Here is a 27961-nt window from a genome sequence, read left to right as displayed (position 1 = left end):
TTTGACCCGGTGTGATCTGTTTTTGGTGATCGTGCACTTGTCCCTTTTACCTAATACTTATTTTATCAAAAGGTAAAATGGGTGATGGGGGTTGACCTCCTGGATGCTCTAAGTCAGTGGTTCCTAGGGGTACTTTGAAGTACTGCAGGGGATACTCCTTGTTCACCCTGAACATGTTTGAATTCTGAAAGCTGGAAGTAAATAGAAAATCCAGAAAGGTGGTTGAAATGTAAATCTGAAACAAGGAGATGGAGAATCCGTGGAAAATAATGTTTGTATGTTCACTCACATCTATTGTGCAGCAATAACTTAATACACCATGCATTACAGTCTAATACAGTAAACAGTCTCTCTCATGCCCCCTACCCTCCTACACGTCTTCCTACAATGATGGTCTACTTTGTGTTCCAGCGGAGGTCGCGGAAGGTGATGTTATTATGTCTGTGATGAGGCTCTCCTAGCGTTAGCAGCGGTTAGCAGAGATCAAGTCAAACTACACTCCTCCATTCATGAGTACTTCGCGTTCAGTGGTCTTTAAGGTCTTTGAGATCCACCGGCGCGGAGACTGGGGCGGAGGACCGAGACACAATGCTTCAATCCTGCAGGATGCTACTAGCTGCTAGCCACCTACACAGCTAGCTGCTTGTTCTCCGATAGCCACCTACACAGCTAGCTTCTCTCTGCTGCCAACAGCTAGCTCCTAGCTCCCTGACGTCCATCGCAGCTATTATCACAGGGGCTACTGGTGATTCAAAGGGTCGCATCGGGGCTGTTTGTGTACAGCTGCAGGGACTGTTGTCGGATCAGTGACCACACATTGGCTAACGAGCCTAACGAGAACCCGAAGGACACGGATGGACGAGGTGGCTCCATGTCAACAAGACTGCTAAGTAGTTCAGCACACGTTTCCGATACTGGGACTGGATGAGTGAAGCTCTACTGAGCGAGGAGAAGGATCGCAGTACACCCCCCTCCAGTAGGACCCAGCGGGACTTCGAAAACCCGGATCCCTGCTAAAGAGGTCCCAGGCGTGTCTGGTCTCCTGTGTCATGAGATGTGCGGGTCTGAAGGGATGTGATCTGGACTGATCTTGTCTCCCTGCGACCCGGGTCGCGGTACACCCAGGGCGCCAGGTAGAAGGACTCGGGGCGGCTCTGAGCCCAGGGGAGAAGTGCCAGGAATCGGGTGAAGGGACTTCCAGATGATGGACGCCTCGTGTTGCTGTTTTGAAACTAGTCTTCCCCTTTCTACGGGACTGTTTTAAACCGCTGTCTGGATTCTTCCCGTGATCGTTTTCAGATGCTGTTGGTTCTTCTGAGATTTCAAAATGGAAAACCATGAGAGACCCAGCGGGAGTCACCCAGAGACCCGGAGGTGCAGCAGGCTGATCCTCCTGATCCACTGACGCATTTGCTCTCTTTTTGTTTCTACCCAGATTCTGATCTCATCTAAAGACAATCCTTCTGATAGCTTCTGGATATTATTATAGTACAGCTAAAGATGTCGGGGTTCGCTGAGTTTGTGCCCCCCCCTGAATGTCCAGTCTTCGAGCCAAGTTGGGATGATTTCTCCGACCCGTTGGGGTTCATCAACAAGATCCGACCCATCGCGGAGAAGACGGGCATCTGCAAGATCAGACCCCCCGAGGTGAACTTTAGTGTCTCTTCAAACTTGCCCCCCCCCCCCCTCAACAGTGGACGTTTTGGGGTTCTGTCTGTTGTGTATGTGTGTGTGTGTGTGTGTGTGTGTGTGATCTGGGGCCTACCTACATGTTGTGTTGTGTAACTATCCCTGGTTAGTAGTTGCATACTGATAATAGAGGACATTTGTTGCAATAGTACTGGTAATTTAGGATAGTTACATGATGCATCTTCTTGTGCTCTAGAAGGAAAATAGAAAATAGTACTTTTTCGTGTGCGTTATTTATGTGGAAGAATTCGAGACTGTCAGGCCTGTAGTGTCTCTGTCCTCACAATATCCGATTGTTGACATTGATTCCGGCATTTGTTTTTAACTCAATGCAATTTATGAATGGAGCACAACAGATGCATATTAGATGACTGTTACCAGAGGATCGGTAATTGTTGCACATATTTTTGTCCAATCAGGATTACAGAGATCAGTAATCTAATAAGAATAACAATGAGTGTCCCGTCTGGCCTTGTAGTGTCGCTGTGACCAATAGATGCCGATGGTTATTTCTCATAAATGACCTAATCCAACACACATACACACATAATATTGGACAAATGCATCATTATACTTCAAAACTACCATCGGTCTTCTATTCATGCTCTATTTTGTAGACGTGTGTCGGTGATGTCGGATAGTTGCTGACTTGCATCATAATCTGTTTAATGAGGACCACTGGCTAATCTGTGGTGTACTCGGTATTGGTGGTGCTATTTGTTCAACTTTTACTATACATTGATTTAGGGGATGGGTTAACATGTGTTTGTATTTCTCTGGTAGGATTGGCAGCCTCCTTTTGCCTGTGATGTTCATAATTTCCGCTTTACGCCGCGAGTCCAAAGACTCAATGAACTGGAGGTAAGTGTCACCTGTGAGCAGTAGTAATCCTATTAATAACCATGGTAATAATGATAATCTCATAAGTGTGTGTGTGTGTGTGTGTGTGTGTGTGTGTGTGTGTGTGTGTGTGTGTGTGTTTGCTCGTGTCTGCTCGTGTCCAGGCTCTCACCAGGGTGAGGCTGAACTTCCTTGACCAGATCGCTAAATTCTGGGAGCTGCAGGGTTCAAAGATCCGGTTCCCCCACGTGGAACGGAAGATACTGGACCTCTACCGCCTCAGCAAGGTGACACACACACCGAAAGCATCAGTCCATAATCTTCAGAGATGTTCGGTTTCCATTATCTTCCTTTCCGATACGATTCAGATTCCTGCACTTTATTTTCAAAGGGTTCTCTTACGATGACTGCAATGTATAATCGGTTGACTTACTGTCGACAATTGTTTCTTTTAGGAACTAGGTCATTTACATTTATAAACTGTAATTATCATAATACATTTGTATTCTCGTGGTTATGAGCATACATGTTTTGCCGACTTATTAGCTCAAATGCATGTAGGACGGAGATGGCGCGTTTCCCATTCCGACGTTCCACCTGCGACCGTTAATGAACGCAGTCTAACAACGCACGTGTTTGTGATGTTCTTTGCCTCTGTAGTAAATGAGCTAGTCAGGTGATGGTATGGGTTCGGCACGTAGACGTGACGTGTGTACTCGCCGATACATGATACTGCATTTTAGGCAGTATCGGAGGAATTTCCGATACTGGTATTGATATCGGATCACCTCTAATATTCTTAGGGTGAGAACCAACAATGGGGGATTGGGATCTAGGTAAAGTTTCTCCACTGCTCCTGTTTTCTTTCGCTATTGCTCCTACATTTTGGTGTTTGGAGCATAGGTGCTCCAAGATAATAATCCCTTTCACCATTAAAGCAAAACTACAGATCCTTCCCGCCAAGCCAAAGCAGTTTCCATCTGGTCTCCTGACAAACCCACCCCCTCTGTATTCATCATGATCATGAGCCGATCAGGAACAGATGACGGAATCCATCGTCCGTATTCTGAACGGCTGCTCTGTTTTCTAAAGGCCTGTACGTCAGCCGGCGCGACAAGATAGTTGGTAACCAAGGACACAGCCACTATTGACCCCTTTATACAAATGCCCAAACATTGCAAATTCAAAATCATTCATAATAAAAAGGAGCGATAATGTGAGATCGCCACCTGAGCCCTGAAAGCTCTCGGTTTTGGGGGCCTGCTGTACCTTATTGTTATTATAATATAAAGCATTCAGCATTTAAAATGGGTACTGCAGTTCAAATGACCGAGATCGGAGAGAGTTGACTCTGCCCTCTCCTCCGACTCGAAGCTCACTTGGGCGGGACGCAGAAAGAGGTCGAGGACACGGATGTCTCACCTTCTATCACAAGACGATCCCGGCACAAGATATTATTTTGAGACAAGATGAATATTGTAATTTGTCAACGATTAATTATCGATTTCATTTTTTGGAACTCTGTTTTTATTCATTAGTATTACTGCCTTTTTATTTCTAGGCTTGACTGGAAAACCAATGATCTTCTGTTTTCGGTTGGGCTTTTCTTTGTATTCTTTTTTAGATTGTACTCTATGAACTATTCTCTTTATGGGAGAAAGGAATGCTTTTTATTCTGTTACTGTTACTCACTATTAAAAGTCTTGAACTGTTGCTAACACAGTTAGTGAGTTGATCGGCTAATATGTACGGTTACAATTTATTAATGGTTATGCAAATTATGAACCGGCTCACGGACCTCGTTAATGCATCCGTCTTGAGACCTTTCTGGGTGCTCAGCTGTCTGTCAGATGCATCTCAGGGGTTCACCTGTGTTTTAGCAGTTCTCTGTTCATGGAGCTTCTTCCAAAGAGGACGAGGCTTTAAAGCTTTGTCCTATTTGAATCCAAATTGATCCAGTTTGTTTGCTTGCTTCCACGGCCACAGCGCTGTGTTTGTGTTCCACTTTGTCTCATATTTGGCAACCCGGGGAACTCTGGGAATGGTGAATCATAACACACGGACCGAACCGAAAACAAACGGTCAAACCCGGAACGTGAGAAAACACACCGGCTGTAGCATATGTTGTCGGAGAAGCCGGTATTTCGACCCAGCATGTTTCCTTAAGCTATGATGACATATTGTGGTATTTTATGATTAAGGTCAGTACATTTGGAACAATAGATCCTTTTTTGAAATTGCTAAAATTGTGAAATTTACTGATCATCATGGCCACTCAAAGCGCTTTACAACATTCAACCATTCATGAACATATTCACACACCCGACGGTGGCGTCGTCCATGCATACATGCCGACAACCAGATCTTTGGGAGCAGTTAGTGTCTTGCTCAGGGACACCTCGACACTTGGGGGTGAGCCGGGATCGAACTAGCAACCTTCCGGTTACAAGCCAACCCGCTCTACCTCCTGAGCTACGTGCCGCCCCCTAGGTGCTAGGTGCTAGGTGCTAGGTGCTGCTATCTGTACCCTTGATTAGTCTCTTTGTGTACTGCATCATGACCTGTACATACTAATGACCAGTATTTATCTTCTCCTGTGTCACATTTTTGTATTTTGTGTGTGTTTCAGATGGTGTCGTCCGAGGGGGGCTTTGTGACGGTGTGTAAGGAGAAGTGGTGGTCCAAGGTGGCCAGTCGCATGGGCTTCCCCCCTGGCAGAGGGGTGGGCTCCCTGCTCCGCTCCCACTACGAGAAGATCCTCTACCCCTACGAGCTCTTCCAGTCCGGAGCCTCGCTCACTGTGAGTGACCCCTGACCCCTGACGCCCATGCACCCGTCAGTGGTACTCACTGTACCGTCGGTCTCTGGTGTTCCCTGTACAGCTTGCTCTTGGCCAGGGACTTCCAAAATTGTTCTCCTGAGTTTGATGGCTCACTTGTTCAGAGTTCTCCTAGGCTCTGCAGGCTCTCTAGGTTTCTGAAGGCTGTACCATCAGTGGAGAACGATAATATTTCGTACCCCCAAATCTGTATGATACGTTTTTTCTGCCAGTGAGAGACACTCTGTGAGGAAATGAGAAAGCGACAGTTTTGCAAATTTGCAGGCGTGCTAGAAAGTGACAGGATGAGTCTGAGGTAACAGTGTTTCTGCCTAACATTAACTCAACTGTCAAACACACAGTTTTCAGTACTTCCGTTATTGTACGATAATATCTACTTTTATCAGTCTGACTACCTTAAGTTCTGATTGGTGCTTGATGTTAGTTGATCTTACCACAGGCCTTAAGCTGACTGACTGAAATGACAGCTGTCAACCTGTTACATGCCGGAGAAAACATTTGGTTGCAGAGACCCTGGCATTGAGACGGACTGGGCTGTTTTACAAAGGGTACTTTATCAGAGGTAGGTATCCTAAATAAATCCTGCAGAGGAAAGTCATGGTGTTTAATCTAAGGGTTTAAAACCAAACACTTGCTGGCCTTCTTCAATCCGGTCCATTTTCTTATAACACAACAATAGTCTATCGCAATTCATAATAGAGTTGTTGTTTCTTAGGGCAGACAGACACATCTAACCCCTGGCTGCAGCAGGGCCGCTCTGGCCCATCACCCTCCAACCTCTGAAACCTCTCTGATGGCCACAGGGGAGGCTGAAGTGCACGCTGTGCATGGAAACAGTGCCCCCTTTGTCCGCATGGCATGTCAGGTTTCACGTCACCAGAGCTGGTGGTATTGATCAAAGTCAAAAGAAAGTCTTGTTGGACTGACCTCATAGAAAGAGGCAGTTCTAAAGCGTTATATTTTTTCTTTTGTGCGTTTTTGTTTCATGTATGAATGGAAAATAGGGTTCAGGTCAAAGTCAACTATAAATTAAACATATATATTTCTTTATTATATAAGTGTAGAACTTAATGGTATGCCCCGGTTCTTGTATTAACTAGAGAAATAAGTTTAGAAAACCAGTTGAAATTCACCTCGATTTCTTTAAATGAATATAGCCCTATTTTTACTCTTTTTCTTCTTCTGTGCTTTCAGGGCATCCAGCGCCTGTACGAGGAGGGGGACGAGCTGGAGGAGGCAGACGAGGGCGTGGGGGAGGAGCCGGGCATGGACGAGGAGCAGGAGGAGGAGGAAGAGGAGGAGAGGGAGAGGGACGGCTGCGAGCCGCAGAGCAAAGATTCTCTCCTGCCCGAGCGTCGCTCCCGACGTTTGAAATCCGAGGTAAATGATGACATCGCTGAAATATTGAAGGACCTCTACTCTACCGGCTGGCGGGCTGTTAGTTAGCCATTAAAATCCATATTAAAATGATCAATTAGTGACATACTCTGGGAGACCCAGATGTATGATAGATGGATCAACTCACCAGTTGGTAAAGTCCAGTTGGTAGGCTGGTAGGCTAATCTATCGATCCTAAATCTCAGTGGACACGCCCCACGTGTGATGTCATGGTAGAATCTGTTTTGATGACTTGATGACTTTCAATAACATAAAATTGTCAATAAGGGCCCTCATAAGGTGATTGGTTAGAGGAAGAGTAAGGGCGGTGAGGTCACTCATGTTTCAGATTGGTCAATCTGCAAATGTAACGGTAGACACAACACATCTCTCCTTCTCCTTATCCCCCATATAATAAGACGGATCCGAATCAGAAGTGTTGGAAGTGCATAGAAAACATCTTTGACGCGGTCGCCAGGACAATCTAAACACCTGTGCATCAACCCAACAAGACAGTCGGAGAGAAAGAACCAACGCAGCACATTATAGCTCGTTTGAGAGTTGGGGGTCAACAAATGCCCGGCGTGTATCAGCGGTCCTCTCTAGATCTTGTCCCTCACACTGAGTGCTTTCTCTTTCCTCCTCCAGAGAGAAAACAAGAAGCCCAAGGCTCTGAAGATATTCGGGGTGGACTCCAGGATGGTGGGCTTGGAGATCGTGCCAGCAGGTAGGGCGACAAACCCGAAGCAGAGTTAGGTGAACGACCAGGGGCGAGAAGGTCTCAACCCTTGATCACATCTCATTGGATCCTATCTGGGTGTCCATACACCCATCTGAGGATATGACCACCAATGAATGTTGTGTCAATGTGATGAATCGGTGCGACTTCAGTCACGTGTGCAAAATATAGTCCAGTGGGCAGTTGGTCTCCTGACTTGACCTTTGTAGATTGGTCTTCTGACTTGTCCTTTGTAGATTAGTCTTCTGACTTTTTCTGTGTAAATCAATCTTCTGACCTTTGACCCTGGTGTGTTGCCGTCCTCCACACAGACGAGGGGCTCCACAAGAGGCAGCGACACCTCAAGGCCCAGGCGTTCGCCATCAAGATGAGACCCCGCAAGGACTCTCTGGAGGTCAACTTTGTGAGTAATTGTACAATGAGAAGGCGCGTGAAGAAACACGTGAAGAAGACTCTGGCTGTCACCAGAAGACTGAGTGTGGGGCTTCTAGAGCTGATGCTCTAGAAGACAGCCAGAGTAAGGGGCTTTTAGAGCTAACGCTCTAGAATATAGGGCATCAGCTCTAAAAGACCCCCCCCTCAGGCTGTCTTCTAGAGCATCAGCTCTAGATTCCCCTCACCCTGGCTTTCACAAGATGACGGCCAGAGTGAGCAATAAAGTACAGTTAGCAATTAAGCTATGAGGCTATCGATGTATGGTCGTTATGAGAGGCGTTGTGTTTGACCCACACTTGGTGTGTGTGTGTGTGTGTGTGTGTGTGTGTGTGTGTGTGTGTGTGTGTGTGTGTGTGTGTGTGTGTGTGTGTGTGTGTGTGTGTGTGTGTGTGTGTGTGTGTGTGTGTGTGTGTGTGTGTGTGTGCGCGGTTCAGATCGACCTGTACCTGTGCCTGGTGTGTGGGCGTGGCGACGAGGAGGAGCGCCTCCTTCTGTGTGACGGCTGTGACGACAGCTACCACACCTTCTGCCTGATCCCGCCCCTCCAGGACGTGCCGCGCGGCGACTGGCGCTGCCCCAAGTGTGTGGCCGAGGTATCGTACTCGCGCTTCACCCTTATTTCTGTTTCTCTGTTTGTGTTTTTTTGTTTATTATGATTTGAAGGCACCGATCCCCACGACAAAGTACTTGTCTGTGTTCTGACTTAAAAAAGTTAAGTTAAACACTTTAACTTTTTTATAGTGTACATCATCTACATTGACAATGGTGACTGCGACATTACTTGATTGTGATTGGTTAAAAGGATTTATCTGCCGGCCTGAGCTATAAGAAAATTGACTGAAATTAATTTAGAATCTTTTTAAATTTCATCCTACCAACTGCACCTCTCAGTAGTGCTAGTTAAAGAGCCTCAGTATAAGATCATGTCTGTCTTTTCCCTCTCTGAACTGTAGGAGTGCAGTAAGCCCAGGGAGGCGTTTGGGTTCGAGCAGGCGGTGAGGGAATACAGCCTGCAAAGCTTCGGCGAGATGGCAGACCACTTCAAGTCGGACTACTTCAACATGCCCGTTCACGTACGTAGACGTGGGGTCCAGGGGGGCTACGGACTAGCCAGGCGTCCGTGCAAGTGGTTTACTATTGTAGTGCTTAACCACTCTGTGTGTGTAGTAGTGTATTGTAGTGGCATTACTTTGTTTTAGTGGTGGGTGAGCTGGAACAGACATCTTTGTACTGCTACCTTCTCATTCTCGTCCCGATAAGATGAAGATAAGATGCTCTTTATTAACTAAATAATAGGAATAGACAGTTATATTAGAACCATTTCTCTCGTTCAGACTAGACTTTCTGTTAATGAATGGAGATGAACAGACTGTTATCCTAGAACCATCTCTCTCTCTCCTTCAGACTAGATGTTCTCATATTGAATGAAGATGAACCAACCGTTATGCTAGAAACTGCTCTGTCCTTTAGGCTAGATTTTCTGTTTATGAATGAAGATGAATGGACCGTTATACTAAAACCGCCTCTCTCTCTTAGACTAGTCCTGTTTGTGAATGTAGACACTTGTCCCTCTCCTTCCGACTAGATGTTTTGTTTATGAATGAAGATGAACAGACAGTTAAGCTAGAACCATCTCTCTCCTTTAGACTAGTCCTGTTTGTGAATGAAGATGAACAGAGGTTTAGACTAGAACCATCTCTCTCTCTCTTTTAGACTAGTCCTGATGATGAATGAAGATGAACAGAGCTTTAGACGAGAACCGTCTCTCTCTCTTTTAGACTAGTCCTGATGATGAATAAAGATAAACAGAGGTTTGGACTAGAACCATCTCTCTCTCTTTTAGACTAGTGCTGATGATGAATGAAGATGAACAGAGGTTTGGACTCTAACCATCTCTCTCTCTTTTAGACTAGTGCTGTTTGTGAATTACGACACGTGTCCCTCTCTCCTTCAGATGGTTCCCACTGAGCTGGTGGAGAAGGAGTTCTGGCGGCTGGTGAGCAGCATCGAGGAGGACGTGATCGTGGAGTACGGAGCGGACATCAGCTCCAAGGAGGTGGGCAGCGGCTTCCCCGTCCGCGACGGCAAGAGACGGCTGCTGGGAGACGAGGAGGTGAGGAGGACGCCGTGGCATCTTCAGAGTCATGTTAGGCATCATTTTAGGCATTATCTGAGGAATTTACGATTATTGGTTATCGGTATCGGAACAACTCTACCTAAAAGCTGATCAGTGGCCTTCTGCAAGTTCCCTCTGTTAAGCTGCTGCCAGGCTAAACTAAGGTGTGGTCTGTTCTGTCAGGAGTACGCCAACTCGGGCTGGAACCTGACCAACCTGCCGGTGCTAGAGCAGTCGGTGCTGACCCACATCAACGCCGACATCTCGGGCATGAAGGTGCCCTGGCTCTACGTGGGCATGTGCTTCTCCTCCTTCTGCTGGCACATCGAGGACCACTGGAGCTACTCCATCAACTTCCTGCACTGGTGAGCTCCCACATGCACACTCGTATGGTGCCAACGTGCACGCTCTTAAAGGACAATACCGGTCATGAGAGCAAACTCTTCTGGCTTCCCTCAAACATCCTTTACCGATATCCAGTTACTTTGTACTTTGTACTTTGTAAAGTACTTGCTGAAGTTTGTATACAAACTCTGCCTTGACCGACAAACATTGATTACAAAAGACGGAGGTGATATGGTGGTATGATCACCCAGACATGTGTTGTTCTTTAAGGCTTTAACATGCAGTCTCTTATACTTTTATCAGAGTTTTGTCTTCAGGGTTTATCACAGTTTTGTCTTCAGTTTTCACTTTGAAAGCACCAAACTGGACAACGTTGTAATTTGAATGCTGATCCCCGTCTTCATCCTTTCCTCTCTCTCTCTCTCTCTCTCTCTCTCTCTCTCTCTCTCTCTCTCTCTCCTCTCTCTCTCTCTCTCTCTCTCTCTCTCTCTCTCTCTCTCTCTCTCTCTCTCTCTCTCTCTCTTTCTCTTTCTCAGGGGGGAGCCTAAGACGTGGTACGGGGTCCCTGCCTCAGCCGCTGAGCAGCTGGAGGCGGTGATGAAGAAGCTGGCCCCGGAGCTGTTCGACTCCCAGCCCGACCTCCTCCACCAGCTGGTGACCATCATGAACCCCAACGTGCTCATGGAGCACGGCGTTCCCGTACGTAGCCCGGCCGCCATTTATCCAAAGGTTCAATGGGTTAAAAACACGTTTTATTTGAACAAAGCACATTGTATCGGCGTTCGGAGCCATTCTTGGTCTGAGTCTGACTCGGTTACGGCAGGGGTTAAAGCAAAGGTCAAATGTGCAGGTGGCACACCATTTGCAGCCTGTTGCTCAGGACGTAGAGCGGGTTGGCTGGTAACCGGAAGGGTTGCTAGTTCGATCCCTGGCTCCTCCTATCGTGAGAGTGTTGAGGTGTCCCTGAGCAACACATAACACCTAACTGCTCCCGACGAGCTGGCTGTCGCCTGGCATGGCTGACACCGCCGTCGGTGTGTGAATGTGTGCATGATTGGGTGAATGATAGGCAGCATTGGCAAGCGCTTTGAGTGGCCCCTTGATATAGAAGCAGTATATAAATGCAGTCCATTTACCATTTAGACCAGATGAGCCACAGAGCGTCGTGTCGTGTAGTAGAATGGACAACAAACGTCAGCAGATGGGATTTAAGTTCTTGTTTTGTGTTCAGTATAATGGTTGGTGATGGATGGCCCTGCAAAACAAAGCCAAGGCTTCGGGAAGTGCTGGCAGGTGTTGTGCGGCTGTATTGCGGCGCTGGTGTGAGCATTCTCAGTGGAAACCCGACCCCCTTTACGTCCAATTAAGGCTCGCGTTTTTCAAAGCAGGGAGGACTTTCAAATGATCACGGAGCAAAGTCTGTGGTTTTTTTTTGTGCAACCCACCCATTCACGTTAGTGCAATGCATGAGTGGGTCGGGGTGCCTGCATCGCCAGAATGCAAAAGAATCCTGGAAGAGCCTTGATTATTATTATTAACATGTCTCTAAGGAGCAGGTAGGAGTCAGAGCATCTTGCTCAAGGATGCCACAGGTAGATCAGGGCCGTAGACCGAGTTTAGAAATTAGTGTGGTCCAGAATTTATTATTTTAATAGAGCTTATTTTACTGCATTTCTGGACGAGGAAAAGTCATCCCAAAATGAAACCTCCAAACACAACCCCAGCTATACACTACACACAAATTCATTAACTTTAATTCAACCGATACAGAGGGACTTTTAATAAAATATTATTATATTTTAATAATGAGTGTGTGTGTGTGTCATGTTAATTCAACTCCTCATTATACAGTTACACAGAATGTGGACGTTGTGGTTGAAACTCACAACCTTTCAGCCGAGAGACAAACACCCTGACCACTGGACTATCCTGCCCTCGGAGGAATATGTTAGATTGTTCTTTACGTTTACGATTGCTCTTCTAGTTTTTAATTGCTTATTAACTGTTGTGGGCGTGGCTGTCTTTCCCTCCAGGTGTACAGGACCAATCAGTGCGCCGGAGAATTTGTGGTGACCTTCCCAAGGGCCTATCACAGCGGCTTCAACCAGGGCTACAACTTTGCGGAGGCGGTCAACTTCTGCACGGCGGATTGGGTGAGCAGAGAACCAGGGTTCATATCTAGTACGAGCTGACATCACCCTGCACACTCTGTCAACACAGAACAGCTGCAGTACCAAAGTTCACCAAAGGTGATGCTGTGGCGGTGGGTCTGAGTTTTAGATTTTGGGTCCTCTGGGCTTACAGAAATAAGTCCTTGTGTGGAGACCCCTGTCGTTGTTTAGAGACAACCTCAGAAACTAGACTGAACAACACTCACAATCAGAATCAGAATCAGAATTGTATTACCACCGTGTTGGTGGAAAGAGGTTCCTGCCGATCTGGTCAGGACCCAAGAGTCGCTCACTAGCTTACGCAAAGGACTCAAGACTCACTTGTTCAGAGTCACAATCAGAATCAGAGTCCACCTAGACTCTGCATAGCCTACCCACACCCCTAAAAACAGTACTTAGCATCTTGTAGCATCTTATCCTAGCTATCTTTGTTGTATACAGGGAATGGGTTAACCTAGAGATTGTTAGTGCTTGGCACTTGGTTCTAGGAACATCCTTACTGTACCGACAGCGATATCTTCTTTCTCTTTCTTCTGACAAATGTAGTTATTGTAAGTCGCTTTGGATAAACGCGTCTGCTAAACGCCCTAATTGTAAATACTTGACTCTTCCTCTCCCCCCCCCCCCCCCCCCCCCCCCCCCCCCCTGTGCAGCTTCCGATGGGCATGCAGTCTGTCGCCCACTACAGGCGGCTCCACCGCTACTGCGTGTTCTCCCACGAGGAGCTGCTCTTCAAGATGGCCGCCGACGCCGAGGGGCTCGCGGTGGAGCTGGCGGCCGCCGTCTTCAAGGAGATGGGGGACATGATGGAGGAGGAGACGCGCCTACGCCAGGCCGTGCAGGAGATGGTGAGGGGGATGGGGTTTTACAGGCCAGTGCCCGGGAGTTTAAACATAATCCAATGGCTGGGCCGGTCAGAGTTCCGGCCCACTGAGAACTCTAGCTTACATGGTAGATTGGTAAATAGGCTGCATTTACATGTATATAGTGCTCTTCTCAAAGCGCTTTACAATAGTGCCTAACATTCACCCATTCATGCACACATTGACACCCCAACGGCGGTGTCAACCATGCAAGGCAACAGCCAGCTCGTCGGGAGCAGTCAGGGTGAGATGTCTTGCTCAGGGAAACCCCGACATTCAGCTGGGAAGAGCCGGATATCGAACTAGCAACCTTCCGGTTACCAGCCCAGCCGCTCTACCTCCTGAGCCACATGCCGCCCCATTACACGACTAATCTTATTGCCGCTAAAGGGCAAGGAAAATCCAAAATCCAGAGGGAAGAATCCTCGAGGGATGGTTAGATGGCGAAGGGGCAAACATTAAACAAATGTTTCCGTACGACCACGTCGGGTGACTCCCTGTTGTCTCTCTGCCGTGCCTACAGGGGGTGCTGTCGTCGGAGCAGGAGGTGTTTGAGCTGGTTCCCGATGACGAGCGGCAGTGCCAGAAGTGCAAGACCACCTGTTTCCTGTCGGCGCTGACCTGCCCCTGCAGCCCGGACCACCTTGTGTGTCTGCACCACGCGTCGGACCTCTGCAGCTGCCCAATGGGAAACAAGTGTCTTCGGTGAGACGAGTGCCCCGCCCCCTCCCCGCATGAACCAATCATCGCTTCCTCAATGCTCGACCAGCTTGTTCCTTGGCCTCATGTAGAACTCTTGCTCGGTCTCCTCAAGTGGATTTCTCAATCCTTTTCATGTAGAGCTCTCATTCTCTGTTCCCAATGGAGAGCTCTCTTTCGGTCTCCTCTGGTAGAGCTCAAATTCTGTCTCGTGGGGAGCTTTAGTACTCTTCCTCATGTAGAGATCTCATTCTTTCGCATGTAGAGCTCTAGTTTTCCCTTCATGTAGTGCTCTCCTTCCCTTTTCATGTGAAGCTGCTCTTGTTTTTGTCTCTCCATGCAGGGCTCCCAAATTTTCCCTCAAGTAGAGCTCTGTCTCATGTAGAGATCTGTCTCATGTAGAGCTCTGTCTCATGTAGAGCTTTGTCTCATGTAGAGCTCTGTCTCATGTAGAGCTCTGTCTCATGTAGAGCTCTGTCTCAAGTAGAGCTCTGTCTCATGTAGAGCTCTTGCTCTGTCTGGTGTAGAACTCTGGTTTCCTCTTCACGTTGTCCTCTGGTTCTGTCGTGGTCTCGTTCTCTCCCTCCTGCAGAGCCGGTTCTGTCTCTCTATCGTCATGCGCTCACTCTATAGAGCCCCATTCTGTTTCCTCACGTAGAGAACCCGTTCTGTGTTCCAGGTACCGTTACGACGTGGAGGAGTTCCCCTCCATGCTCTACGGGGTTCGGACCCGCGCGCAGTCCTACGAAACGTGGGCCAAGAGGGTCTCCGAGGCGCTGTCCGCCGACCAGAAGAACAAGAAAGGTGGGCAGACAGTGTGTGGAGACCGCCGGCTTAGAGCTCTACACACGGTCAACGACGCGGGTCTCACAACTGTGACCTTTATCCCTGTGGACTCTAAAGGCATTTTATTTAGGGCGTGGCCTTCCCGTGTTAGGTCGGCCCCAGATCTGAATGTGTCGGGGTTTATTCAGACCTATCGCAGGTAAACAAAGGGTCACATGGGGACGGACAGAGGGTCATTTTGCGGTCTGTACTTTGTTATGTATTTGGAGGGGAGGGACCCAAAGATGGTCAGGGTCTCGTTCAGTGGCGGGCGTGCGGTGGTCCCTGGACCCTGACTCTGTTTGCGTCGCCCGCAGACCTGATTGAGCTGAAGGTGCTGCTGGAGGACGCGGAGGACAGGAAGTACCCGGAGAACTTCCTGTTCCGCCGGCTGCGCGACACGGTGAAGGAGGCGGACACCTGCTCCTCCGCCGCCGCCCTGCTGCTCAGCCGCAAGAGGACCAGGTGTGTGTGTGTGTGTTTAAGGTCTGGGCGATTAAGCGATTTGGATTTTGGCGTCAAAATGATCAAAACAATTTTTTTATTTTTTTTTATTATTATTATTTATATATGTTTTATAGAAAGGGCAGAACAGCTGGATACATATCTGTTTATCATTTTAGATTGGAACATTTTCTTTTTGTCCATTTTGTGTATTTTTTAAGGCGAGATTTCAAAGTTCTCAGTTACAAAAAAAAATATCGGAGAGACATGCTGAATAAATACAACATGTTTTCAAACTCTGTGTGCTAAGGTTGTGTGTGTGTGTACACATTGTGTTCCTACAGCAGCAGGCTCTGTGTGTGTGTATATAGTGTGTTAAGATTGTGTGTGTGTGTACACCTTGTGCTCCTACAGCAGCAGGCTGCGTGTGGAGGGCCCCAGGAGCCGCACCAAGCTGACGGTGGAGGAGCTGAAGGCCTTCGCGGAGCAGCTCTTCATCCTGCCCTGCATCATCAGCCAGGCACCGCAGGTCCAGGTCAGCACCTCCGCCTGCCTCACACACGCTTCTACTACTGACACACACACACACACACACCCATGGGACCTCCCTAACCCCCCCCCCCCCCCCCCCCCCCCCCGGCCAGGAGCTGCTGGAGAACGTGGAGGACTTCCACGAGCGGGCCCAGGTGGCTCTGGCGGACCAGCTCCCCGACTCCTCCAGGCTGCAGGCCCTGCTGGACCTGGGCAGCAGGCTGGACGTGGAGCTGCCCCAGCTGCCCCGCCTCAAGCAGGAGCTGGGGCAGGCGCGCTGGCTGGACGAGGTGAGCGACCGCCGCCTCCTCCTCCTCCTCCTCCTCCTCCGCCTCCTCCTCTTCCTGCTATACCTCTGTGTTGAAGTGCCCCATGGATGGTTCAGTTCAGAGTACTTTTTCCGTTTAACCAGACCTAGCCCTGTGTTAGCTGGACTAGAGTTTAACCAGACCTAGCCCTGTGTTAGCTGGACTACAGTTTAACCAGACCTAGCCCTGTGTTAGCTGGACTAGAGTTTAACCAGACCTAGCCCTGTGTTAGCTGGACTAGAGTTTAACCAGACCTAGCCCTGTGTTAGCTGGACTAGAGTTTAACCAGACCTAGCCCTGTGTTAGCTGGACTAGAGTTTAACCAGACCTAGCCCTGTGTTAGCTGGACTACAGTTTAACCAGACCTAGCCCTGTGTTAGCTAGAGGAGTTTAACCAGACCTAGCCCTGTGTAAGCTGGACTAGAGTTTAACCAGACCTAGCCCTGTGTTAGCTGGACTACAGTTTAACCAGACCTAGCCCTGTGTTAGCTAGAGGAGTTTAACCAGACCTAGCCCTCTGTTAGCTAGAGGAGTTTAACCAGACCTAGCCCTCTGTTAGCTAGAGGAGTTTAACCAGACCTAGCCCTCTGTTAGCTAGAGGAGTTTAACCAGACCTAGCCCTGTGTTAGCTGGACTACAGTTTAACCAGACCTAGCCCTGTGTTAGCTGGACTACAGTTTAACCAGACCTAGCCCTCTGTTAGCTAGAGGAGTTTAACCAGACCTAGCCCTGTGTAAGCTGGACTAGAGTTTAACCAGACCTAGCCCTGTGCTAGCTACAGTTTACCCACTCCTAGGCCTGTGTTAGCTACAGTTAACCAGTCATAGGCCTGTGTTAGCTACAGTTAACCCGTCCTAGGCCTGTGCTAGCTACAGTTAACCAGTCCTAGGCCTGTGTTAGCTACAGTTAACCAGTCCTAGGCCTGTGTTAGCTACAGTTAACCAGTCCTAGGCCTGTGTTAGCTACAGTTAACCAGTCCTAGGCCTGTGTTAGCTACAGTTAACCAGTCCTAGGCCTGTGTTAGCTACAGTCTAACCAGTCCTAGGCCTGTGCTAGCTACAGTTAACCAGTCCTAGGCCTGTGTTAGCTACAGTCTAACCTGTCCTCCGGGCCCTAGGTGCGCCTGACCCTGTCGGAGCCCCAGCGGGTCACCCTGGAGGAGATGAAGCGTCTGATCGACTCGGGGGTGGGGCTCGCCCCCCACCACGCCGTGGAGAAGGCCATGGCGGAGCTCCAGGAGGTCCTCACCGTGTCCGAGAGATGGGAGGACAAGGCCCGCGCCTGCCTGCACGCCAGGTACTCACTCACTTACTCACTGTGTCACTCACTCTATCATTCCCTATCAGTCACTCACTATCACTCACTCTATCACTTGCTTACTCTCACTCGCCCGCTCTATCAATCACTCACTATCATCCTATCCCTCACTCTATCACTCACTCTATCACTCACTCTCACTCAATCGCTCACTGGCTCATTCACGCTCAATCACTCACTCACTATATCTCTCTATCACTATATCACTCTATCCATCACTCACTATATCAGTCTATCACTCACTCACACACAGAAGAAGGCAACACACAAAGCCATAGTTTGTCCCTAGAGGTGTTCAGGCCCTAACCCCCCTATCCCCCTGTCTCTCCCCCTGCCCCCCTGTCCCCCTGTCTCTCCCCCTGTCCCCCTATCTCTCTCCCTGCCCCCCTGACCCCCTGTCTCTCTCCCTGCCCCCTTCCCACCTCCCTCTCCCCCTGGCTCTCCCCCTTCCCCCTCTGGTCCCCAGGCCTCGCCACAGCATGCTGACCCTGGAGGGCATCGTGACGGAGGCCCGCAGCATCCCCGCCTATCTGCCCAACGTGCTGGCCCTGGCCGACGCCCTGCACAAGGCCAAGGACTGGACGGCCAAGGTGGAGTCCATCCAGGTACCGTCAGTGTTTCTAACCCCAGTCAGCGCCCTGAAGGCCTGTCATCAGGGCAAACCAACGAGTTAGTGGTGTGTGAATTATGGGCGGCCAGGAGGCCCCGATCGACAGTATTCCTTGATACTTCTGCTGTTCTATTACATATAATTCCAAAACTACTCCTTATCATACCAATAATACAAGGGTATGTATCATGCTAGTACTATTACTCTAGCCCAACCTGTTGGAAAACACGGTTTTAGTTTCTCTCTCTCCCTCTCCCTCTCCCTCTCCCTCTCCCTCTCCCTCTCCCTCTCTCCCCTCCCCAGAACGGGTCGAGCTACGCCTACCTGGAGCAGCTGGAGAGCCTGCTGGTGCGGGGCCGATCGATCCCCATCCGGCTGGACCCCTTCGTCCAGGTGGAGTCCCAGGTGGGCTCGGCCCGCGCCTGGCGGGAACGCACCGCCCGCACCTTCCTGAAGAAGAACTCCACCTACACCCTGCTGCAGGTGAGCACACCTGAGAGAGAGACGGAGATACACATAGACAGGTAGACGACAGCAACGCTACACATCGCCATGGTAAATGGACTGCATTTAAACAGCGCTTTTCTAACCAGTGGCCACTCAAAGCGCCTTTAGAATCATTGCCTGACATTCACCCATTCATGCACACATTCACACACCGACGGCGGTGTCAGCCACGCAGGGCGACAGCCAGCTCGTCGGGAGCAGTTAGGTTGAGGCGTCTTGCCCAGGGACACCTCGACGCTCTGAAACTCGACACTCACTAGGAGGAGCCGGGGATCAAACCAGCCAACCTGCTCTATCTCCTGAGCTAAATGCCGCCCCTAGTTAAACGGCAACATATCAAAAAGGGTTGGTTTTGAACCACAACTACACACGAATAGACAACAGCAACAATCCACATCGCCATGGTAACTCTTCGCACACCCTCTCCTCCCCCCCCCTCCCCCCCAGGTGCTCAGCCCGCGGGGGGACATCGGCGTCTACGGCAACAGCCGCAGCAAGAGGAGGCGCGTGAAGGAGCAGCAGGAGAAGGAGCGCGGCGGCGGCGGCGGCGGGGGCTTGGACCGTGAGGCCCTCAGCGACCTGGACGAGAGCCTGGAGGAGGGGCGCGACCCGGCCTCGGTGGTGGCGCGCTTCAAGGCCAAGGAGCAGAAGGAGGCGGAGTCCATCCACGCCCTGCGCGCCGCCAACCTGGCCAAGATGGCGCTGGCGGAGCGCATCGAGGAGGTCAAGTTCTGCCTGTGCCGCAAGACGGCCAGCGGCTTCATGCTGCAGTGCGAGCTGTGCAAGGACTGGTTCCACGGCGCGTGCGTGCCCCTGCCCAAGGCGGGCGCGCAGAAGAAGGCGGGCGGCGCCGCCGGCTGGCACGGCAACGCCAAGGACTCCACCAAGTTCCTGTGCCCGCTGTGCCAGCGCTCGCGCCGGCCGCGGCTGGAGACCATCCTGTCGCTGCTGGTGTCGCTGCAGAAGCTGCCCGTGCGCCTGCCGGAGGGGGAGGCCCTGCAGTGCCTGACGGAGAGGGCCATGGGCTGGCAGGTGAGGGCCCCCCCCCCCCCCCCCTGGAGAGTGTGCTCCGCGTGCGCGTGTGTGTGTGTGTGCGTGCGCGTGATGAGTCACTAAGACAGCTAGTTCTGTTTACTCGCTGGCCTATCACGGCTCACTCTTTAATTTAGGGCTCAATTGATGCATCCATGGTTGGGGTACCCGTGCTTTGCCGTGGCGTTGTCCCTCATTGGTAGGGACAACCTCAGTCCCACCTCTTGCAAAGAATCGCTCTGGAATATTCTCTTTAACAAATAAGATCTCTCTCGGGGAAACGGCCCTTTGGCCTTGAAAGACACCTCAATGGCCGCTGTGTAACGTGTGATGGCATTTCAATGAAATTGTAATTTAAAGAAATGCACAGAAATGAAGTTGAATACCCTGAAGTGTGTGTGTGTGTGTGTGTGTGTGTGTGTGTGTGTGTGTGTGTGTGTGTGTGTGTGTGTGTGTGTGTGTGTGTGTGTGTGTGTGTGTGTGTGTGTGTGTGTGTGTGTGTGTGTGTGTGTGTGTGTGTATGAGAGCCTACGTGTGTGTGTATGAGAGCCTACATGTGTGTGTGAGCGAGCCTACGTGTGTGTGTGTGTGTGTGTGAGCCTACATGTGTGTGTTGCGTGTTTACACATGTGTGTGTGTGTGTGTGTGTGCAGGACCGCGCCCGCCAGGCCCTGGCCACAGACGAGCTGTCGTCGGCGCTGGCCAAGCTGTCGGTGCTGAGCCAGCGGATGGTGGAGCAGGCGGCGCGCGAGAAGACCGAGAAGATCATCACCGCCGAGCTGCAGAAGGCCGCCGCCAACCCCGACCTGCAGGTAACGCACACACGCGCAAACGCACACGCAAACACACACGCACATGCTCACACACACACAGCAACACGCATGCACGCACACACACACAGCGACACACAAACACTCACACACACACAGCGACACACACGCTCACACAAAGCCATAAACATACACACGGGTAAACCTACAACCCCTCAGACACACTCAGGATTATCTTATTCTCCTTACTGCCCAATGGGACGGTTCTTGTGTTTAAAGAGTGCTAAACCCGCGTCTGTCTGCAGGGCCACATCCAGACCTTCCACCAGGCGGGCTTCAGCCGCGTGCCGGCCGTGCGCCAGCCGCCGTTCGCCGACTACGACGACGAGGAGACGGACTCCGACGAGGACATCAGGGAGACCTACGGCTACGACATGAAGGTATGGAGGGCCGACCCTCGCTCCCCACGGCCAGGGGCACAGACGGAGAGACAGACAGACGGACGGAGAGACGGACGGACGGAGAGACAGACAGACGGACGGACGGAGAGACAGACTGAGAGACAGACGGACGGAGAGACAGACTGAGACAGAGACAGACAGACAGACAAACAAACAGAAAGACACACTCAGAGAAAGACACACACTCACAATGGTTTCAACAGAATACAAACGCATTCTGCCGTTGGTCGTAACGACAAAAGTTCAGAACCTCATCTCGGCGCTATAGGAAAATACTTTGCATCATGGGAAATCCGTTTGCATGAGTTGAGAGTTGAGAGAGAGTACAAGTGGTGCGCTGTATAGCAGAGGCTGGTGGTTGATGTGGTTGTCGCCCGGTCTCCCCAGGATCCAGGGGAGGTGAAGCCCTACCTGTTCTGTGACGAGGAGATCCCCGTCAAGTCTGAGGAGGTGGTCAGTCACATGTGGCCCGCGGCCACGCCCTCCTTCTGCGCCGAACACGCCTACTCCTCCGCCTCCAAGACCTGCGTCCAGAGTAAGTCTGATTGGTCGATCTCGCTCGGTTGTCCCGCCCACCCTCAGCTGTCCAGTACGTTCTCTCCTGCGGGAGGTTAATAGAATGAGATGCTGACTGGTCTGGGCAGTGAGGAGGTTTTCGCCCTCGTTTGTGATACCTTTCCAAACATTGCTTCTATTTTCCAAATAAGTATAAAGTTAACTGAGGTTTTTTCTCTCATTCCCGTCTGTCTGTCTGTCTGTCTGTCTGTCTGTCTCTCCCATCTCTGTCTGTCTGTATCTTTCTTTCTCTCTCTGTCTGTCTGTCTCTATCGCTCTCTCCCTCCCCCCTCTCTGTCTGTCTGGCTCTATCTCTCTCCCTCCCCCTCTCTTTCTGTCTGTCTGTACCTTTCTCTTTCTGTCTGTCTGGCTGTCTCTCTCTCCCCCCTCTCTGTCTGTCTGTCTGTACCTTTCTCTCTCTGTCTGTCTGTCTGACTGTCTCTCCCCCTCCCTTCTCTCCGCCCTCCCCGCCGCAGGCGTGGCCACCCCCAGGAAGCAGCCCCGGAAGACGCCCCTGGTGCCGCGCAGCCTGGAGCCCCCGGTGCTGGAGCTGTCCCCCCAGGCCAAGGCCCAGCTGGAGGAGCTGATGATGGTGGGAGACCTGCTGGAGGTCTCCCTGGACGAGACGCTGCACATCTGGAGGATCCTGCAGGCCACGCACCCCCCCTCGGAGGAGCGCTTCCTCCAGGTGCTGGAGGTAATGACACCCCCCCCCCCCCCCCCCTCGAACAAGCCGCCGGGGGCGGGGGTCCTACAGAGAACGGGGGGCATGGAGGAGAACACATGAGCGGTAGCAGGCCGTGGGCCGTGAGTTGGTGTCTTGCCGTTTCTCAGAACGCGGGCTGGTGTGTCTGGGTACCTGCACGGTATGGCCCAGCAATGCTGTTATCCTCTCCACCCGCAAAGCCAGACAGGGACTTCTATTGTCATACGTGCCTTGTTCAGCGTTCAGCTGGACTCTGCACAGCCTCCTCCCTTAACCCCCAACGCCCCTTCTCCTAAAAACACCCCTCTTACGCACTATTTGCATGTTGTACGTCTCGGCACTTAACGTACGCACTTATTGGGTATTGTACGTCCTTGTACTTAAAAGCAGTACATAGCATTGTGTAGCTTCTTATCCTAGCGATCTCTTGTTGTGTATGGCGACTGGGTTAAGCTAACGATTGTTAGCGCTTGGCACTTGGTTCTATGAACATCCTTACTGCACCGACAGCGATATATTGTTTCGCTCTTCTTCTGACAAATGTACTTATTGTAAGTCGCTTTGGGTAAAAGTGTCGTTTCTATTTACACCCTAAATGTAAATAGAAACGATGATGTAGTGCCATACCCGTTTGTGACCATAAGGGGGTGCTGTTTCCCACTGTGCGTCCCCCCCCCTCAGCCCGGCGACTCGCTGCTGGACAAGCCGCTGAAGCTCAAGCTGAAGGAGTCGGAGCGGAAGCGGCGGCGGAAGCTGGAGCGCGCCGAGCAGCACCACATGCTGATGGCGGCCGTCACCACAGGCGACCTGCGCCACGCCAAGAGCAAGGAGCTGAAGAGGGCGGGGCTGGAGCTGGGGCTGGCCGGCAAGGCCAAGAAGAAGAAGCTGAAGGCGGGCGTGGAGAAGAGCCGCGAGCTGAAGCAGCTGGCCAAGCGGCTGGCCAAGGAGGAGAAGGAGCGCAAGAGGAAGGAGAAGGCGGCGGCCAAGGTGGAGGGCGTGAGGGAGGCGCCCGACAAGCGCAAGGAGAAGAAGATCCTGGACATCCCGTCCAAGTACGACTGGTCCGGCGCCGAGGACTCCAACGACGAGAACGCCGTGTGCGCCGCCAAGAACTGCCAGCGGCCCTGCAAGGACAAGGTGAGGACCCCCCCCCCCCCCACCACCACCACCACCACCACCACCACCAGGTCCACCTGGTCTATGACCTGATCCACCTGCTGGGTGACCTTGTCTGTGTATTAGTTGGACTAGGTAACCCACCACATGAACCACCAGGGGGACGAACACACATGTTAATCCACCTGCTGGTTCCTCTGTGTTCTCAACTGGTCTCATCCAACCCAAATACTGGATCCCTGTACAGATATTGGGACCAAAATCGAATCAAAGTCCCATCTCTAGTTTGGGTGTAGTGATGTGTGCTGGCAGCAGAGGGCAGTGTTTCAGTCGGCCACACAGTGTAAATACATGGCCTGTACTGGTATTCCGGCTCATTGTCGTAATCCAGTGTTGGGTCGCAACCCAGTGGGATTTTTTTTCCAAATCGCCAGCACATAGATTATTAGAGTTTGACCCTTTCTGACATTGTATTTTAAAAGTTTGTTCTCATAGCAACGGCAACTAGTTTAATGTTTTATGAGACAACAGGAAATGAAGCGTGATCATTTATTTGCAGATTGAAAGACAAACACATTGAGGCAAGAAGACGAGCGTTGTTTGATAGTTCAATCGCAGGAGCCCTTTCCATAGAAGAAGAATTCTTCTACAGCTACATAATCATGTAGAATAGTTAGCGATACCAACAGTGCATCCAGTGGGAATCGAACCGTGAACCCTGGCAGTGTTCAATTCAATTTTATTGGTATAGCTCCTTAATTACAGCTACCGTCTCAAAGGCCCTTACAGGCCATGTATGTATGACACCACCCTGACCCTAGCCCCCCAGAGAGCAAGAAATACCTCCCTTAAATAGCAAAGGAAGACATCTTGAGAAGGAACGCAGAGTGGGGGATCCCTCCTCCCAGGGATGACCAGGAGTGCAATGGGGGCCATAATTGACATGCATACATAATATAAACATCCGTACAGGTAAAACATTTTAAATCGAGATGGGTCGCCGGCCGGCTAACCGTGAGGAGAGTGCAGGCATCCAGTCTCATCCCTCGCTTAAACAGACAGAATAATGAATTAGAAGGTGTTAATACCGGTGTAAGCTGGTTCGGGTCTGCAGCGGGGGGGGGGGGGGGGGTGGGGTGGGGGGGTCACCGTGCAGGGTTTGGTTGGGCCCTCTGGTCCGTGACTTCACCCGCCCAGCATCGGGTTAATGAAAAACACCGCAGTAGGAACACCACGTGTCTTGTGAAAAATATCATGGAATGTTGTGAAGCGTCTCCCCGGGGTTACCGCACTGGAAAACCTTAAAGAGAGTTACACATCACGTATTAACCGGGCCCACCCCCCTGCCTTCCCAGCACAGGCTGCTCGTCAATCAGCCATCGAGTTAACCATTGGCCGGCCGCCGCCTACTCCCGGCTCAGCCAATCACAGCAGAGGGCCGTAGAGAGAGAGACCCAAAGACAATTAAGTGCAATGATTGTTGCAAACCAACCTGCCTGTCGGTGGTATTTCATATTTATATAATTATGGTACGTTTAGATTGACAGGTTGAAGTGCTTCAGCTTCTAGTCACAATCGTCAAGCAACTTCAGGACAAAGTTTGTGGACTTATTTGATATATAAATAAATATATATATCATTAAAATAAGACGGACAGTTTACCCTTACAGAGAACTATATTCATAACCACATCAGTCAGAAATCAAAGCTATAACCATCATCTATGCTATGACCTCTCTGATTGGTTTAGGGGCTCTGCACACCACAGATCTGTTCTGTCCCTTTCTACTCTCATATAAATAGCTCTTTCCCAAAGCTGGCCGAAAAAGACACTACAAATCACAGTGACTAGACAGTCCTTGAGGTGGAATCTGACGGCGATGCGAACCCCACGACACAACATGATCATTAATGATTGTTTCCATGTACGCACATCCAGTAACTAAGTTCTTATTCTTAATCTGTAAATAAATAAGCAATGGAGCTAATGAACCCTTGATCAAAGCTTTAATGCACTCGAGATGCCAGTCGTGTTTCCAAGTCCTGCTCTGTGCTGATTGGTCGGACTCATCTTTGGACCCCGCCCCCCACCTGGCCCTGATTTCTATCAGACTAGGTTGCGCTGCATGGGGACGAAACTAATCACAATCATAAAGGCTACGATGCTGTCAAACGTTTTGCTAACTGAATCAAAATAAGCGAACGTCAAAAAGTAGAAAGTGAAAGTGAAAGTGCTTTTGTGGGAACTTGCATTCAGGAAGTACAGTGAGAACACGGCTCCTGGTTCCCCACGAACCCCTCAAAGATCCGGCCTGAAGGAGTGGACTGAGATGACGCAACTCTCCCTCTCTATGGCTCTGGGCTCTGGGGGTTCTAGCTGTTCTTAACACTCTCCCTCCTCCTGCTCCTCCTCCTCTTCCTCCTGCCCCCCCCTCAGGTGGACTGGGTGCAGTGCGACGGCGGCTGCGACGGCTGGTTCCACCAGGTGTGCGTGGGCGTGTCCTGCGAGATGGCGGAGAACGAGGACTACATCTGCGTCGACTGCAACTGCAAGGCCCATGTGGTCGTGTCGGCGGCGGGCGGCGTTCTCGGGGGCGGGGCCACAGCGGCGGCGGTGGTCCGGGTGGAGGCGTCGTCGTTGGCGGCGGCGGTGGAGGAGAGCGTGGTGGTGCTGGTGACGTCGGCGTGCGGCGGCGGCGGCGGCGTGCCGGGCCTCCCGTCCGCTGTCCACACGCAGACGCTCGTGGCTAGCCTCCTCCCAGGGGGCGCCGCGGTGCTGCACGGCGGCCAGCCGGGGAGCTAACGCTCTGAGTGACACATGGACCGGTTGGCCATGAGCTAACACCCGGAGGACCGCAGACCGGTTGGCTAGCTCGGGAGCTAACACCCGGAGGACCTCAGACCGGTTGGCTAGCTCGGGAGCTAACACCCGGAGGACCGCAGACCGGTTGGCTGGCTCGGGAGCTAACACCTGATGACTAGACACAGGTTGGCTAGCTCGGGAGCTAACATCCTGAGGACTAGACACAGGTTGGCCGGCTTGTGAGCTAACACCTGGAGGACCGCAGACCAGTTGGCTAGCTCGGGAGCTAACACCCGGAGATCTGCATTGTTGGCTAGCTCATGAGCTAACACCCAGAGGACTGCAGACCGGTTGGCACCCATGAGCTATCACCCGGAGGACCGCAGACGTAGCTCGCTAGCTGGCTTTTTTAGCTAATATTCTGAGGACCGTCTAGTTGGACAGTACTCAGACACACACACACACACACACACACACACACACACACACACACACACACACACACACACACACACACACACACACACACACACACACACACACACACACACACACACACACACACACACACACACACACACACACACACACACACACACACACACATTCTCTCTTACGAATGACACATGCAGACTGCACGGTCCACCCAATAATAACACAAACAACACTAAATGTAGCAAAAACCAGCCCTTCCAGCCCAAGGACGTGTTTGACGGTGAGAGAGAGACTCTGAAAGCCAGAGAGGGAGGACGCGCCACCTTCCTCCTGGGTGATGATGATCATTTGAGCTCCGAGCTGCTCATAACTCCGAAGGGGGAAGTGATGTCAGAACATAAGCCAGTGGAGAGCAGAACCAATCATCGACATCGATCGTCTGTCTGTGTTTATTCATCTCTCTGACCCCCTGTTACAGGTAACCAACGTCTCTCGTCTTCTTCAGTATACATCACGGATTGTTTCTGGTTCTTCCTCTGAGTAGCTCTCTCCGCTCCTGGCGCCATTTTAGACCCATCGGTCGGCCATGGCGGACCCATCCATACGCCATTTTGGATCCGTCTCTGCCCCATTCACCCTAAAGCAGTTAGGCTTGAACACGCCCACTTCACTACTCGACAAACCGCTGTGACGTAGTGAATAATTTATAATGTACATATATGTTTATGGCAAATAATTGGATTGTGGCTTTTTTTTATTTACCACCTTTAATAAACTATTTCTAGTCAAACGAGTTGGATGAAGAGTCTTTGGTCTTTCTTTGTGGGACCGATTTTACGCATCTCCACTGTCTTTAGAGCGTTGGTTCCCAACTTTAGATCGAAAAAAAATACTTTCCCACATCATACAAAACTGATTTCAGCCAAAAAAAACTGAATGACTCATGATTTTCAGCCATGCGTACGTTTACTGGCACATTGATGTCCTATGAATTTGATGTCAGATTTCGGAACCGTTAAAACAATGTGTCAAAACGTGCAAAGAAACGCAAGGAGTTAAGGGCCCGAGAATCTCCGGAGCTTAACCTTTGTGTCGTGTTCGTTTCTCCCCCCTTACTTTGGTTTTCCCGGTCAAATTTGACCGGCCTGTTTTAACTGCCCTTACATTATCACAAAAACCATTGATCATCATCAAATTTTATTTAACTCCCTTTTAACCTGTAAACAATGTCTCAGACTACTGGTTTACATGAATAACTGCAGTGAATAGACACAGAAATTGAAAGTTGTATTCCAAAATTAACATTCATTGTAAAAATAAAAAATAAAAAAGACAGAAAAATCTAAACAGAGACCAAATTCACAGAACATCAGAAGATCAACATGCACACATCGTGCGTGTGTGTGTGTTTGTGTGCACACAGGAGTG

General features: G+C 50.6%; 1 protein-coding gene across 2 annotated transcripts; it reads left to right on the top strand.

The window, feature by feature from the left end:
• The first annotated feature begins 380 nt into the window (after positions 1-380).
• On the top strand, positions 381-27652 carry kdm5a (lysine (K)-specific demethylase 5A). Of its 2 annotated transcripts, XR_008893314.1 has the most exons (30): positions 381-1647; positions 2473-2550; positions 2694-2816; positions 5159-5329; positions 6563-6748; positions 7394-7472; positions 7796-7887; positions 8354-8512; positions 8873-8992; positions 9874-10032; positions 10219-10400; positions 10917-11079; positions 12414-12533; positions 13205-13399; positions 13938-14119; positions 14793-14917; positions 15256-15403; positions 15797-15917; positions 16027-16203; positions 17339-17517; positions 18005-18143; positions 18452-18631; positions 19103-19687; positions 20341-20499; positions 20763-20897; positions 21306-21453; positions 21950-22170; positions 22861-23316; positions 25733-26283; positions 26326-27651. XR_008893314.1 is itself a non-coding variant. In XM_056578101.1 (29 exons), the coding sequence occupies exons 1-29, from the start codon at positions 1501-1503 to the stop codon at positions 26096-26098; spliced, it is 5295 nt and encodes a 1764-aa protein (XP_056434076.1). In that variant the 5' UTR covers positions 381-1500; the 3' UTR covers positions 26099-27652. The 2 variants fall into 2 exon arrangements, 1 of the variants encoding a protein (XP_056434076.1); XM_056578101.1 differs by having other exon boundaries at positions 25733-27652.
• The last annotated feature ends 309 nt before the right edge of the window (positions 27653-27961 follow it).

This window comes from Gadus chalcogrammus, chromosome 19 (genome assembly GCF_026213295.1).
Source record: "Gadus chalcogrammus isolate NIFS_2021 chromosome 19, NIFS_Gcha_1.0, whole genome shotgun sequence".
Lineage (NCBI taxonomy): Eukaryota > Metazoa > Chordata > Actinopteri > Gadiformes > Gadidae > Gadus > Gadus chalcogrammus.
The sequence above is the reverse complement of the archived record's forward strand: the minus strand, read 5'-3'. Positions and strand labels throughout refer to the sequence as shown.

What these genes read in the sequence shown, in the direction of transcription:
- kdm5a (XM_056578101.1), top strand. Translation starts at nt 1,501, where the DNA reads ATGTCGGGGTTCGCTGAGTTTGTGCCCCCCCCTGAATGTCCAGTCTTC. An exon ending in ACCTCTACCGCCTCAGCAAG is followed by an intron (nt 2,817 to 5,158) that starts GTGACACACACA and finishes TGTGTGTTTCAG; the next exon opens with ATGGTGTCGTCCGAGGGGGG. An exon ending in AGAGGGCCATGGGCTGGCAG is followed by an intron (nt 19,688 to 20,340) that starts GTGAGGGCCCCC and finishes GTGTGTGTGCAG; the next exon opens with GACCGCGCCCGCCAGGCCCT.